At 41.9% G+C, this 16,472-nt stretch overlaps 1 protein-coding gene and 1 pseudogene across 3 annotated transcripts in view; one reads left to right on the top strand and one right to left on the bottom strand.

Moving 5' to 3' along the window:
- The window catches only part of NHEJ1 (non-homologous end joining factor 1), a 92,825-nt gene that overhangs the window by 678 nt on the left and 75,675 nt on the right, over positions 1-16,472 (bottom strand). For all 3 annotated transcript variants that reach the window (XR_011649199.1, XM_004467733.5, XM_012528725.4), the window contains 2 exons: positions 1,387-1,504; positions 334-452 (listed from right to left, as the gene is read on the bottom strand). Coding sequence is in view for 2 of the 3 variants with exons in the window: in XM_004467733.5 (XP_004467790.1) it covers positions 334-452; positions 1,387-1,504 (237 nt within the window). In the remaining variant the exon portion in view is untranslated. The remainder of the gene's footprint in view (positions 1-333; positions 453-1,386; positions 1,505-16,472) is intronic.
- On the top strand, positions 1,885-3,172 carry LOC139439335 (proton-coupled folate transporter pseudogene; annotated as a pseudogene).

The following is a 16,472-nucleotide window of genomic DNA, read 5'->3' as shown; positions in this document are numbered from 1 at the left end:
TCAGGTAGTGAATGTAATATCATACTCTATGCAGGGCAATGTGCATCCCTTCTTCCCCAAGGAACAAACTCAAAGACCACCACTGGAAGTTAAATAAAATGGAAAAGGAGCAAAGGTTCATCATTTGGTATAAGAACTGCAAAGAGGTGACAGCAAGGGAAGCTGTGAAAGCCCATGACAGTTCATCTAGACATCTACAATTTGGTCACAAATATTGTTGAGGCAAAGTCAACGAGGTGGCAGTTCCAGGGACCACTGGTTCTGAGGCTACAGATGTCAATTCCTCCAACTCTCAGAACAAGAACACCATCCAGGAAGCTGCCCATGACTCACGATGGGCTCTTTCTCAGGTTCTGAGTGGGATGGTGCTGAGGAGACTGGCTGTTCTGGATGGTTCAGAAGGTGGTTATCAGTTCCTTGTGGGGAGGCACTACTTGAGGTCTGAGGATCTCCTGAAATCAGAAGGATCAAGAGAAGAGAGTAATAAATACCTTCTTCTCACATGAGCATTTACCAAGCACTCTGATGATATAAAAATAGAGGCAGCCACAAAGTCCAGCTTCTAGCTGACTTTCTAAAAGCCCTGTTTCTACTATTAAAAATCCCTACTCACAGGGCACAAAAAGTTTCCTTGACTCAAAATAGCTAGCTGCTCTTGTACATATTCCCTGACATGTCCTGAGTGGGGAGATTTGTCCTTCTATAGGTTCTCTCACTTTTTTTTTTAAAGATTTTTTTATTTATTTCTCTTCCCTCCCCCCCTCCAATGGCTGTTCTCTGCGTCCATTTCTTGTGTATTCTTCTGCGTCCGCTTGCAATATCCAGCGGTACTGGGAAATTGCATCTCTTTTTTGTTGCGTCATCTTGCTGCGTCAGCTCTCCATGCGTGCGGTGCCATCCCCAGGCGTGCTGTGCTTTTTTCACGCAGTACGGCTCTCCTTGTGGGGTGCACTCCTTGTGCGTGAGGCACCCCTGCATGGAACAGCACTCCTTGTGTGCAGCAGCACTGCGTGTGGACCAGCTTACCACATGGGTCAGGAGACCCTAAAGATCTAACCCTGGACCCTCCATATGGTAGAAGGACGCTCTATCAGTTGAGCCATGTCCTCTTCCCTCTCTCTCTTAAATATCCAGACCCACACTATCTAATAAAACTTTCTGCTGTGTTCTGTATCTGAGTTGTCCAATTTGGAAGCCACTAGCCACATGTGGCTACTGAGCTCTTGAAATGTGGTTAGTGAAAATGAAGACGGAATTTTAAATTTTATTTAACTTTTATTAATTTAAACAAATTTAAATATTCATACACAGCCTGGGCTACTGCATTGGACAGTATAGACCAAAACTCTCACCCCTGGGGGACCAGGTACCCCTGGAGCTACTTACCAGTGCTTTGATGCTTCTGTCTCACTTGGACCTCTTGTTTGGTGACTGCTATATAGAGGCTTTGCAGATTCATGACAAAGGGCCTTCCATCGCCAATACCACAGGCTTCTGGTAGTTTCTATAGGGGAAAGGAAATCCTGTCATTGGTCAAACAATATTGACAGAAATACCCCACTGTCAAAACTGACATCAATCCCAAGAGAATTTATATAATGAAGTTAGTATCCAGTATAGGGTGGCCTGTTGGGACCAATATAAAGACCTCTGAAAGGCAACTCCAAGTATTTGTCCCCCCTTCCCCCAATCATTGGGTCTAATATATTTTCCCATGAATACCCCATAGGTCTCTAGGTTCTTTCTTTCAAAGACAAGACCTCTTAGAGAATTACTTAAGGAAACCATCTTCCTTAAGTTATCCTTGCGATGTATATATTAGTATTTAATTAAAATCATTCCTTGCAGGCTCCCTGGCAAGCCCATGGCAACCTTGTAACCACCATGCTATGCCATGTCTCAGAGGAAGCCAGTTCCTTGGTCTTGTAGGGCCCACTTGCCACCCAGTACCTGTGGCACCACTTCAATGCTAACTTTGACCTCAATGGCATCCATGAAAGGGAGAGTGGTCTGCAGCAGTCACAGTGTGAACACCATCATGCAGAAAGTAGCGATCCTCACCTCCCACTGGACCTTCTATATGAATGTGGGGGGCATTCTGGTGGGATTCTTCTCAACTACCCTGCTAGAAGACTGGAGTGACCCACTGCTAGTGCTGGCCTTGACCTCAGCCTGTTGTTCCAAGCCCTGGTGTCTGTCTTCATAGAGCAGCTGCAGCCACTTGTCAGCCACTTACTGCTGGGCCACATCCTTTGTGCTGTCCTTAGAAACTTCAGTGGCCTCCTGGCGCTGGCTTCACCTCCATGGAAGATGTCAGCTCCCACTACAGTCACACCTTCCAAATAGCCCCACTAGAAGCAAGCATCAGGATGGGAGGGATGTTGGCAAGCCTCCTTGGGGGCCACTGGTTCTGGGCCCAGGGTTATGTCAATCTCTTCCGGCAGCTTTGGCCTTGCTGATAGCCATGGCTCTCTACGCAGCATTCTGCTTTGGTGAGATGGTGAAGGAGCCAACGCCCACTTGGCTTTTTACACTATGCTACCACCTATTCATTGTCTGACTCTACATGGCTCTGGTCCTAAAGAAGTTCAAGATGCATTCAGCCCTGTACCCATTGACCATCTTCATGGTGATCACCGTGCACTTCGGGGCCCAGGGGATCCTGACCCTCTGTGAATTAAGCATGTCACTCTGCTGGGATTCCAAACTATCTAGCTATAGTTCTATGACTCAGCACCTCCTGTATCTCACCAGCCTGCTGGGCCTGAAGCTTCTACATTACTGCCTGGCTGATACCAGGGTGGCTGAAATTGAACTTCACTTCACTTCAACTGGTCTTTGCATTGGCTACCATTATACCCCTCAGGCTCACAGGATATGAGAGCCTCTTCCTATCATTAGTTATCACACCCATCTTCTGGGTCAAGTTCTCCAGACTGGTGAGTGAGTCAGGGCAGGGTGCTTACTTTTCTGCTGTGGCCTGTGTGAATAGCTTAGCCATGCTGACAGCCACCAGCATCTTCAACTTGCTTCACCCAGAACCCTGAACTTCATGAAGGGGCTTCCCTTCCTCCTGAGAGTGGCCTCCTCTTCATCCCAGTCATTCTCACTGTGATGCTGGAAAAAGGCTAATCCTCACACTAAATTCCAGCTGTTTCCCCAGAGCCCCTGATCTGCGTGAACCCAAGGACAGAGGGCAAGAGGAATGGAGTGAGCATTAACCAGCTCACAGAGGCAACACAGCTCCCCTCAAAGGGCTGTGGCTCATGTGGAAGAAGGTGTTCAAGCTAGACAAAGGCACCCACCTCACCCACAGCCATGCAAACCTACAACTCTAGGATATGGAATCATAACCGAGGCAGGCCCACTCTAGGGAAGGTAATGGGGGAGTCATTGAGACAGGGGTCTGTTGACCCTTTATGCCATCTGTCACTTGGAACCCTCCAGGGGACAGGAGCAGTCCTAATAGAGGTGACACCTCTAGAACCAGCTGAAGCATGAGGGCTGGCATCTCTACTTCCAACCAAAACTGCCCAGGTCATGGTGCTGAGCTCATGACATGCACACCAGCTGCCTATCACTCTTCAATGACAAATATGGTGCCCAGGTAGTGCCAGCCTTGGGGGAGGGAGGTTTGTAGGAGGGGTTCAATGTTCTCTAGAGGGATAGTGCTGCGGTCTGTGTGGGTGGGAACTCAATCCTTAGCTGTGGCCCGCCCAACCCAGGGCCCAACAATGCCAATCAAAAAAATAAATCCATACAGTCACATAGAAGGAAAAAAAACAAAACAAAGCACTCCTAAACTTTCGATCTAGAGAGTAAAAGGATAAAATCCACAAAGAAGAAACTAAGAGAAGGCAAGATGGGAATAACAGAGATTATGGATTTGGGATGTTAAGTCAGAATTGATAGAAAAAATTAAGTTGATGAAGTTTTTGAGGCTTATCTGTAATTTTATATTTCTACTCCAACTCCACTGTGCTTTACTATAATCTGTGCATTCTCAAAAGGGGTGATATTGCCCACAAGGGGTTAAGAATTGGTTCTTTAGGGGCAAAAAAAATCATCTCACTCAAAATATAAAGCCCAAATATACAAATAGCACAAAAACAGATATATGGTATATCTGTGGTATTAAAATTTCCTGGGAGAGGGGCAATTAGGAAAAAATGTCTTAAAAGACTCCTTGGGAAGGTGGTGTTTAAAAATGGTTGAGAACCACTGCTATAATCACAATGTATTTACCCATTTCCTTCACTAAAGAATCAACTGTAGATTTATACCTATAGCAGAATGCTTTACTAGTTCAAGTTCCATATACTCGGCTGCACTGAGTTGAAGTAATGACTGAAGACTGAACAAAGTGTGCAATAAAAACGAAATGAAAGAGTATGGTATCCAGTGGTACCAAACCTGGCTGTACTTCAGAATCTTGGAAAGGACCCAGTTACTTCATTTGTCCCGAGGCATACAAACTGAATGGTTCCCAGCCAAATTCGCAGGTCCCTAAGGGTTAGCCATGGGAGCCAATCCAAGAATCCCAGATTGGCCCTATCTCAGGTCAAGGGCACTTTTTGTGTGCTAAAATGGCATTCATTTCTGAAAAACCACTATAAGAGAAGGATGGAAGAGAGAAAGTTAGAAGACAGCAAAGTAGGTGATGAACCATAGTGAGGATTATATAGTTGTCTTTCTCTGAGTGTGGTAGTGGCAAGAAAGCCTGCAGATCCTCAGGAAATGTGACAGACATTTCTATTCCAACTTTACCCAATCAACACTGGATCAGGCTTGGACTGGAGTTTCGCTGGAAATATAGACTATAAACCTTGAGTCCAAACTTTGCTTTTAACCAATAACCACATCAGAAGTATAACAGTCCTCTTTAGCAGCATTCTCTGAGGAATGAACTGAGATAGGGAAGGCAAACAACCAGGCCACACCTCCTTTACCGTAATCCACCTTCCTTCTTAGTAAGTTTAGCTCTCTAACCCTCAAGCCACCTCCTCTAACCAAAGGTCCTTTATTGAGGACCACGAAGCCCTAATATGGAAATGAAAATAGCTATTCTCCATCCTTACATCTCACGTCTCCAGGATCTTCCTTCATATTATTCAGGAATGGAGCTTTACTGAGGGTCATTCATACACTGCTTGGTAGTCACTGTGTTGTCTGCACAAATGGAGTAGGCAGAAATCTAGGCAGACCAGGGTCATCTCCTCCTGCCCTTTCCATGGAGCCAAGCAGACACTTAGAAACATTCTAGGATGATCTTCACCCAACCCACGTATTCAGCCTCAAAATGAAGTGTCAGAGATGAGAGATGAAAGGCCACTAAAGCCATTACTACCCTTGCCCTAAGTGCAAATCTAGACCTGGCATTTTAGCCCCTCCTCTATTCTTCCCCTTCTCAGAGACGTTTTTTCCTACAGTTGCTGCCAAAGATTATCCCACCTGAGTATCTATCCTCAGAAAAGTACCAGGAACAGAATAATGCTATATTTGCTGAATACTTAATATGTTCTGGGCACTATTATAAGTATTTTAAATGTATTCACCCATTTTTGCCTTGTTCACTGCTATTTCCCTGGCACCCAGAACAGCCCCTTGCCCATGCTGGGGGCTCAATAACTATTTGTGAGTGAATGAACATGGTGGACACCACTGTGACCCCATTTTACTCAAGTAGTTTCATCACACCTAGTAAGTGGTGCAGCAGGATTAGAATCCAGGCAGTCTGGCTCCAGGGCCTGTACGTGTAACATAATGACAACCCTATTACTTCTCTGACCAGCAGAACTTTAGCCTTTCCAAGGATCATAACCCTCAATCCCTCACATCACAGATTATCATCTACATTCTCTTCCAGCTCAAGAACAAGCTCCCCAAAGGGCCAAGAAGAAAGTGAGCTGAGAAAAAGGAGACAGCTGGCCCTCACCTAAGGGTCTGAGAGACCAGACCCTTCATCCTATCCTAGCCTTCCCCAGCACCACTGATTCCTTGGACATCATTCTCAGAATATGTTAGGGAAGAGAATTGGTGAGGCCTGGGCTTGGGAAAGAGAAACAAGCTCCGAGTGCAGGACAATGGTAGGGGCTAACTGCGGCAGGCGGTAGAGATCAAAGGGAGAATGCTGGAGTCAGGACTAAGGAAAGCAAATAGTAGTGCCCCCTGCCATAAGGATGGCTGAGCCAAGAGCAATGTGTACCAGCCACAAAGTGGATCACTGCCCAGAGTGGGGAGGGAGAGTAGAGCCAGGTCAGCCTGTTGTAGAATGGGCTCATCTGATTAGCCCAGAAACAATTTAATTCAGCAAAAACACCATTCAAGATCCTACTATGTTCCAGGTTAGGACTGAGGAGAGGCAAAATGGATGTATCAATCTTTCTTTCCTCATACCAAGACTGAGTTAATACAAAGATAAATAAGACAGAGTTCTTACTTCAAAGAGTTCATATTCATGTGAGGGAGACAGGCGTGTCTATATATGCATGTATCAATGTATGCATATATAAATACGTACTTATGTACAGATGTGTATACACACACATATTTCAAGAAATATTCTGTATCAGTTATAAACAGAAGAAAGGATGAATTCTGACAGAGTATTGCAAAAAGCTCCAGAGGTGGTTAGAATTTGAATGTGGCAAGAGTGTTTGAGGCACAAACGTGTGAAAAGACATAGGATATGTGGACATATCTCTTAAGAAATGAGAACAGAAAGCTAAGTTTGCATCCAACAAATGCTAAGGACTTTGTTTTCCAAATTAAGGTTATGCCTGGGGATTTCTTTTTGTTTCACAAAGTGGCTTTCTCTACTATATAACTGCTTTTCAAGGCTTCCTTGGCTCCAAACTAACAAGGAATCTATGAGAAATCAGAGGCTTCCCCTGGGTTTTTTTTTTTAGGCTATCTCTACATTTACTGAGACTCTAGTACCTCTTGACTACTTACTGCTAGTAGTGTAACTTTTTAATAGCCCTAAAACAATATTACTCTTCTATCTCCAAGACTTATTTTATGCTCCCATTTCTAATTCACTAGGACTTTGGCTCTGCTATAGGGCTATATCAGAAACTTTAGGAAAACCAAAATTACAGAAATCCTACAGAGGAGTTTCTTTCCCCTTCTAGTCCCTACTACAGCCCATCTTGGTTCCTAGGGCCTCTTTAACTCCCATCTTCCTCAAGTCTAAAACTCATTCCCAGTGGTCCAGAAATTCTAAAAAACTCCCTCCTTCTCTCTTACCCTAATAGGACCTATTGGAGAGACCCTAATTATTGCTTTCAACTCAAAATAAATGGTCCAAGCCCCAATTTCTGAAGGGAGGTGAACAAACTGGAGCATCCTAGCATCAGCCTTAAGCAGGTCTTTAGGCCTGGCACCAACCCCGGAAGCTGGCACAGCCCCGAGGCCCTGGCACTGACCATCACAATATCACAACCACCAGGTCATGCCTTTCCTAAGGGCAAGGAAGCCCCTTCCCCACTTACCATCTGATAGACCCTGGGGCACTAGGATGTAAACTTCCTTTCTTAAGGTTCCAAAGTCTCAGTTTAGAGAATCATAGCAATTTATATCATTAGATCGTCTTTTTTTTTTTAAATCTGTATTTTATTTTATTTATTTAATTTTTTTAAAGATCTATTTATTTATTTAATTCCCCCCCCCTCCCCTGGTTGTCTGTTCTCTGTGTCTATTTGCTGCGTCTTGTTTCTTTGTCCGCTTCTATTGTCGTCAGCAGCACGGGAAGTGTGGGCGGCACGATTCCTGGGCAGGCTGCACTTGCTTTCACACTGGGTGGCTCTCCTTAAGGGGTGCACTCCTTGCGTGTGGGGCTTACCTACGCGGGGGACACCCCTGCGTGGCAGGGCACTCCTTGCGCGCATCAGCGCTGCACATGGGCCAGCTCCACACGGGTCAAGGAGGCCCGGGATTTGAACCGCGGACCTCCCCTGTCGTAGACGGATGCCCTAACCACTGGGCCAAGTCCGTTTCCCTAGATCATCTTAGTGGTAAGAGCACACTGGAAAACTCTCCTAAAGTCTCATATTGCCAAAGAGTTACCAAATAAATAGAAAAGAAAAAGAAAAAATGGTCTAGGTAAGGACTCTAATCAGAAATACTCTTACAAAAAATAAATCTTAAAAAAAAAAAATACTCTTTAAGAAATAGAGTTTCTTTACCTCTCTCGCCTATTCATTCAACAGCTAATTACTAACCACCTACTATAGTATTCAAGACTATTAAGATGCTGGATACAGCACAGTGAACAAAGCAGATGAAAATTCCTGTTTTCTTGAAGCATACTTTCTAGGGGGGAGAGATCAACAACAAAATACAGCTAAATATACTGTCAGATGGTGATAATACCACTGAGAAAAGTATATCAGGGAAGACCTTAAGGGGGTGAGGACAGGTATGTATTGTAGTTTTAAAGAGAGGTCAAGGAAGGCCTCACAGAGAAGATGACATTTTAAAAAAAAAGACTTAACAGTAAGTGAGAGAATAATCCAAGGGGCTAGCTGGGTCAAGTGATCAGATTCCCAACTGGCCTAGGGCAGTCGCAGTTTATGTTTGTTATCCTAATACAATTATTAATAGAGCCCCCTTTCTCTCTCATAAGTGCCCTAATTTGGATAATAAATCAAATGGCCATCCTACTATATCAGAGGAGAGTATGACAGGTATGTAGGTATGTGTCTATGTGTACTTTTTTTTTTTAAGATTTAGTTTATTTCTTTCTCTCCCCTTCTGCCCATCCCCCCACACTGTTGTCTGCTCTCTGTGTCCATTCACTCATTCACTGTGTGTTCCTCTGCGTCTGCTTGCATTGTCAGGTGGCACTGGGAAACTGCATTTCTTTTTTGTTGCATCATCTTGCTGTTTCAGCTTTCCGTGCGTGCAGCGCCCCTGCTGGGCAGATGCTCTATCAGCTGGGCCACGTTTGCTTCCCTATGTGTATTTTTGAAAGCGTGAGATAACAAGTTATGAGCAAAGAGTGACATGATCTGATTTACATTTTAAAAGGGTCCCTTTGACTTTGGAAGGGCAAGAGAAGAAGCAAGCAGAGTGTTAGTAGGCTACTACAATAAACCAGATAAGAAATGATGGTAGCTTAGACCAGGGTGGTAACAGTGGAGGTGACAAGAAATGATCAGATTCTGGATTTGAAGGTATGACCAACAGGATTTGTTGATGGATGTATGTTAGAATATAAGAGAGAGGAGTTATCTACTTCTGGGGCATAAGGTAGATATCACAGATCCAGATACCTAAAATAAAATCCCCTACTCAAAAATAATCTGAAATGACCCCTGTGACCAAACACAGGCCCAGCTTTGGTAGTAGGTGAACCCAACGCCCAAAGAAAGTATCAAGGTTTAAAAGGGAAAGCAAAAGTGGCTTCTCCTCAAAGAGGAAGAAACTAGACTATCTAGGAATTAGGAAAGAAATTATTTGAAAAGAAACAGAAGTAGAAATAAGCTTTAAGTCTGGTTTAGAGTCCCAAAGACTTGGATTTGTACCTAAGGCCTTCTATTTGATAGCTGTGACACTCTGCAAGTTATTATACTTAATTAGGATCTCATTTTTGAGAGAGAGAAGGAGAAAGAGAGACAAACAGAGAAAGACTGAGTTAACAACATGTACATGAAAGGGTTAAATGAGAGTATAATCAGTACTCAAGAAATATACATTCCTTCCATTTGCTAGGGACACTGAGACAGACTCTTTTTCTTGCTGGCCCCACTCCAGTGCCAAGTACGGTCAAGAAATACCTAATGCTATAGTATAAAGAGAGACCAAAGTCTAATGATCCAATTATTAACTCTTTTCTACTTGTATCTCAAAGTATATCATCTTCTAACAATTCAATGACTAGTTAAGGCCCAGATCAGGGAAGATATAGTCCTGGAAAGCTAGCAAATAACCATTACCAGACTAACCCACTTCTCAGTCTCTGGGAAGGACCAAGGCAGCATGACTTTTGTATCAAAAGGTCCTGGGTTTAATAATCTCTTTGAGCTTCTGTTTCCTCGTGAGAAAAATAGGGAGACCAATACCTATTTTTATGAGATTGACAGAAAGATTACATGAGTTCGTATTTGTAAAAGATTGTCTATTCAAAATCTCTTTACCTTATCAAATAGCAACCAGTCCTTCTGAGTGGCACTCAGTATAAAAGTAGGGGAGAGGGGGTGGGGCGAGTATAACAGTGGAGGGTAAAGTTACCCTCTTCAGAGCACCTAAAGCAAAAAAATCTTGCTCCTTCCAAATTTTAGCAGAAGTATCCCACATAGCTCAAAGTATCCATCAATGTTCTGCCAGGAATCCTCTCTGATCACCATGCATTGCTTCCTAATGTGGCCTGTGCAAAAGGGCCTTGTCATGCCATTTTCATTTTTAAGTAATATATGCACAATAAAGGCTATTTGGAAAGTAGAAAAAGAGGACATACTCCACAGATAAGTCATCCAAATGGTTAACAGCAAAATGGCTTTCTATGGGATTAATCTCAGTTTCCTTGGAATCTGAGAGAGAAAAACTTAAAACAGACAAAAGAGAGATGGTGGTGATATCCAGGTTTTTAAGATGACCGCCTCACTCTCCATTTTTCCCCACTTCGCATCTTTAAAGAGTAGCTCATCCAGCCCTCTGGGGTCCCTGTTTTGTCTTTTGCAGAATACCTTTCTGAGTTTTATCAGTTCACTGCTCAGAAACCTTAGTAATCTGGGAGAGAACACAGCACCCTAAGTATCAAGGCCCGCTGCCCTTGAAGAACCTTATGTGAAAAAGACTAGACAGCTGACACTGCTCCTGTGTTTGGTCTGGTTTAGCTTTGTTTGGGTCTGTGCCTGCTCTGACCATCTGCCTTGCTGCTGCTGACCTCACCACGCTCTACGATTAGCCTCTGGCTCCCGAGCAGCCACTCAGGGCTGGGCTACGCTCAGGAAAGGCCTGAACTTAATCTTGTGCTTAAGGAGCTCACAAATTAATTATAGTCCATTTTACAATCCCCCTTTTTAAAACAGGGTGGGAGAAAGGATACATGTATACGGTCATACATTCAAGCATGCATGCATGGCACCTAGTCAAATCACTAAATAATATTCTTTGTGGCCTTCCTGCAAAATGGGATAATTTTGCTGCCTCTCTCTCTCCCATGGTGCTGGATATATAAGGAAGATAAGATAGGTACAGAGTTCAAAACAGTTTGAGATAAAGCCCGGGTCTTACTTATATTATTGGATTTTTCTGGTTCTGTTTGAGGCCTAGCTAGCTCCCTGGCCTGCAGAGTCAGAGAGGAAGAAGAAGGAAAGAGAGACTATAAAGAGGGGCCCAAACAAAAGACATGAATAATATTAATAAAAATAACAAACATTTTTAATATTCTCTATGTGCTAGGTACTAGGCTAAGCATTTTCATGCATTCTCACTTTCTCTCCACAGTAACCCTATCAGCTAGGCATTAAAATAATTCTCATTTTATATATGAGAAAACAAAGGCTCAGAGAAATTAAGTAACCTGATCAAGGTCACAGCTAGAAAGTAGAGATAGGAAGCAGAGGTCCCAGGAAGTTGAATTCCAGGAACTACACTCTGCTGCTGCTTAGAAGCACCCAATGAGACACCATTCTTATCTCCACTCCCTCCTGCACCCCCTACCCCAGCCTGGTCCCTACTCTGAAGTACACAGTCAAACTACAAGCTAGCTCTCAACTCCATTCTTAAATCTCCAAGTAGCCAGAGGTTGATAGAGGGAACAGACAAAAAGTCCTCTAGAGAAGGAAAGCCTGATATTTAACCCCTTGAGGATTCTTCAAGGGTACTAGAAAATCAGAAAAATGAAATCTCTGATATGGGGAGGCTCTAGACGCTGAATCTCCTTTTAAAATAAGTACAGCCCCTCAGAGTCTTAGCAGGAAGGCCCCCTCTGCTCTGCCCCAAAAGAAAAATAATGGTAAAGGGAGTGGAAGTGGAGGTGGGGGCAGGGGCCGCTGCTCTCATAAGAGCCCTTTGTGGTGGCTGCCTCTGAAAGGAGGTTTTGCTAGACAAGGTGGAACTTCTCAAGGTGACAAGCAAATGGTACAGCCTAAAGCGGTGACCCTTTGCTCATTCCATAACCACCCCCTCCCCTTTAGACGACCAGAGTCTAAACTGTCCCTGGAGCCCCACCCAACTCCAGCACAAACCATGGCTTTCTAGTCTGCAGAGCAACTAACGGGCAGCAAAGGGGCTCAGGGGACCAAGTGGTTTCCTGGGGGGGACAAATCCTCAGAGCCCCTCAGAAACTGCAGTCGCAGCTCTCATTCTTTCTCTTCTCTACTCCCACTCCTTCTCCAAGAAGAACAAGCAGCTCCTGTCAGCTCTGACTCAGGGAGGGGGTTCCTACCAGTCAATCAGGGGAACAAGCAGACTGAACTTTTGTTTGCCACCTCTCTCAGATTCAGCCATTTCAACATCCTTTTCCCAAAAGTGAAATGAAACAATGTGTTAGAAATTAGAAAGAAAAAAGCACAAGGTTTAATAACAAAAAGAAAATCACAGGTATAAAGCAGGCATCCTGACTCTGAACTCTTGATCTTGCCCTATGCCACACACTACACGGGAAGGCAGATTTCATTTTTTTCCTATTGGAGTGGAGAAGAGAAGGACAGTCAGCTGGATCTGTGGCACAGTGATTTAGAGGACCCAGTAGTATTCTCTTTAGGATCTCCACCACCAAAGGGATTCTCTTTCACTCCAGATTACATGCTTAACAGCTGGGAACACAGCCCGTGGCGGCTGCGTTCTCATGGCCTTCCTACCCCCACCCTGCCTGCTGCCTGCTCTCAGTAGGATGACACAGGGTATTCTCCACGGTGAGAAAACTTACTGTACAGGGGGGTGCACTTCCTTTCCATACATATACACACATGCACACACACACACACACGAGAAGGGTCTGATTTGCATGAACTTGGGTAGTAAAAGATTTCTTAACAGGACACAAATCATAAAGGAAAAGATTGATAAATTGGACTGCATTAAAATTAGGAGCTTCTGTTCATCAAAAGACACACTTAAGAGAGCTCTGAAAGAGCAAGCTATAGAGAGAGAAAATCTTTGCAAAACATATAACCAACAAATGACTCATTTCCAGAATATATGAAGAACTCTTAAAAATAAGAAAATTGGAAAGGAAGAAGTAAAATTTAACCAATTTGCAAATGACATGATCCTATAAACAGAAAATCCTGAAAAATCCCCAACAAAGCTCCTAGAGCTAACAAATGAATTTGGCAAAGTGCTGTGGTACAAGATCAATGCCCCAAAATCAGTAGTATTTCTATACACTACTAACAAACAATCGTAAGAAGAACTAAAAAAAAAAAAAAAAAAAAAAAAATTCCATTTACAATAGCAAGTAAAAGAACCAAATATCTAGGAATAAGTCTAACCAAGGATGTAAAAGGCTTGTACATAGAAAACTACAAAACAATGTTAAAAGAAATCAAAGAAGACCTAAATAAATGGAAGGAGATTCCATTTTCATGGATTAGAAGGCTAAATATTAAGATGTCAATTCTACTCAAAGCAATTTAAAGATTAACATAATTCCAACAAGCTTTTTTGCAGAAATGGAAAAGCCAATCATGAAATTTATATGGAAGAATAAGGGTCCCTAAATAGCCAAAGTCATCTTGAAAAAGACGAACAAAGTTGGAGGACTCACACTTCATGATCTTTAAACTTATTACAAAGTCACAGTAATCAAAACAGCAAGGTATTAGCACAAGGACAAACATATAGTCCACTGGAAAAGAACTGAGAGTTCAGAAATCAACCCTCATGTTTATGGCCAACTGATTTTTGACAAGAATGCCAAATCCACTCATTTGCAAAGAAGTGCCTCTTCAACAAATGGTGCTGGGAAAACTAGATCTCCATATGCAAAAGAATGAAGGTGGACCCCTGCCTCACACCATTTACAAAAATCAACTCAAAATGGATCAAAAACCTAAATATAAGAGCTAGAACTATAAAACTCCTAAAAGAAAATGTAGGGCAACATCTTCAGGACCTTGCATACAGCAATTGTATCTTAGACTTTACACTCAAAGCACAAGCAACAAAAGAAAAAATAGATAAATGGGAATTCATGAGAATTTAAACCTTTTGGCATCAAAGGACTTTACTATGAAAGTATATTGACAAGCTATACAACGGGAGAAAATATTTGGAAACCACATAGCCAATAAGGGATCAATATCCAAAATATATAAAGAAATCCTACAAATCAACAACAGAAGACTGACAACCCAATTTAAAACTGGGCAAAAGACTTGAATAGGCATTTCACCAAAGAAGATAGCAAATGGCCAAAAAGTGCAAGAAAAGATGCTCAACATCATTAACTATTAGGGAAATGCAATTCAAAATCATAATGAGATATCATTTCGCACTCACTAGAATGGAAAATTACAACTGTTGGAGAGTAGGTAGAGAAATAAGAACACTCATTTATTGCTGGTGGGAATGTAAAATGGAAGACCTGCTGTGGAAGGCAGTGTGGCAGTTCGTAAGAAAGTTAAGTATAGAATTAGCATATGACCCAGCAATCTCACTTTTAGGTTTATACCCAAAAGAATTAAAAGCAAACTCAAACAGATATTTGCATACAAATGTTCACAGGGACATTATTCACAATTGCCAAAAGATGTAAGCAACCCAAGTGTCCTTCAATCAATGAATGGATAAACAAAATGTGGTATATACACACAATGGAAAATTATTCAGCCGTAAAAAGGAATGAAGTTCTAATACATGCGACAACATGGAGGACCCTGAAGACATCATGTTGAGTAAAATAGGCCAGGCACCAAAAGAAAAATACTGTATGATCTCACTGATATGAAATAATTAGAATAAGCAAACTCATACTCAGAATCTAGACTATATGTTACCAGGGTGGGATAGAGAATAGGAAGTTAAGGCTTAACATGTACAAAGTTTCTATTTGGGATGATGGAAAAGTTTTGGTAATGGATAGTAGTGATGGAAGCACAACATTGTTAATGTAATCATATAATTACATAATTGTACACTTGTAAAGTTAAAAGGCGAAATATATGGTACTAGAATAAATTTTTTTTTAAAAATCCATGGAACTACACAACATAAGAAGCCCTAAAATAAACCAAGTATTATAGTTAATAGTACAAACTATAAAAATGTGCTTTCATGAATTGTAACAAATGTACCATGCCAATGCAAGGTGTTACTAATAGGGTGGATATGGGAACCTTGTATGTTTTGCTTGATTTTTCTATAAACTCACAATTTTCTCAAATAAAAAATCAATAAGAAACAGACAAACAACCCAATAGAAAGCTGGCAAAAAAAATCCTGATCATATCCAAATGACCAACAGTCATATGAGAATGTATAGACTCTCATTAATTATCAGGGAAATGCAAATTGAAGCCATAATGGGATACCACTACCCACTCACCATAATGGCTAAAAGGGAAAAAGGCAGATAACATCAAGTGTTGATGAGGATGTGGTACAATCAGAACTGTCATATACTGCTTGTAGGAGTATAAACTGATACAATCACTTTGGACAACTATTTGGCAATATATAAATCTCAACATATGCATTCCTATGACCCAGTCATTTTACTTCTGTATATATATCCAACAAATGGATAGTCTTACAATGAAATATTATACAGCAATAAAATGAACTAAAATGACATGGATAAATTTCATCCACATTTTGTTGAGCAAAACTTAGAAACGAAAGAGTGTATGCTGGGAGCGGATGTGCTCAAGCAACTGGGTGACTGCCTCCCACATGGGAGATCCTGGGTTCGGTTCCCGGTGCCTCCTAAAGAAGCAGATGAGCAGACAGATGAGGGAGTCATCTAGAGGGGGGAGGCAGGTTAAAAAAATTTTTTTTTAATTTTTAAAAAGAGTGTATGCCATCTTATTTAATTTATATTAAGTTCAAAAACAGGCAAAATTAACCTATGGTATTAGAAATTAGGATGGTGGTAACACTTTGGCGGTGGTAGTGACTGGGAGGGAGAAGCACGGTGCTTCTGGGTATTGGAAATATTCTACTTGTTGATTTGGGTGCTGGTTACATAAGCTGTGTTCTCTCTGTAATAATTCTTTAAGCTATGCACTTAAGATTTGTGGACTTTTCTGTATACACCATATACTTTGATTTTTTAAAGTTTATTAAATAAAGATAAACATCTATAGAAAACAGTTTGGCAGTTCCTCAAAAGGTTAAATGTAGTTATTTATTACCTAGCAATTCCACTCCTAGATATATACCCAAGAGAACTGAAATCATATGTTTTGCAGCATTATTCATAATAGCCAAAAAAAGAAGAGACAACCCAAATGTCCATGAACTGACAAAAGGATAAACAAAATGTGGTATATCCATACAATGACAATATTATACAGTCATAA

The sequence above is a fragment of the Dasypus novemcinctus genome, chromosome 7, assembly GCF_030445035.2.
Source record: "Dasypus novemcinctus isolate mDasNov1 chromosome 7, mDasNov1.1.hap2, whole genome shotgun sequence".
Classification (NCBI taxonomy): domain Eukaryota; kingdom Metazoa; phylum Chordata; class Mammalia; order Cingulata; family Dasypodidae; genus Dasypus; species Dasypus novemcinctus.
Note: the sequence above shows the minus strand (reverse complement) of the source record. Positions and strands in the feature narration are given on the sequence as shown.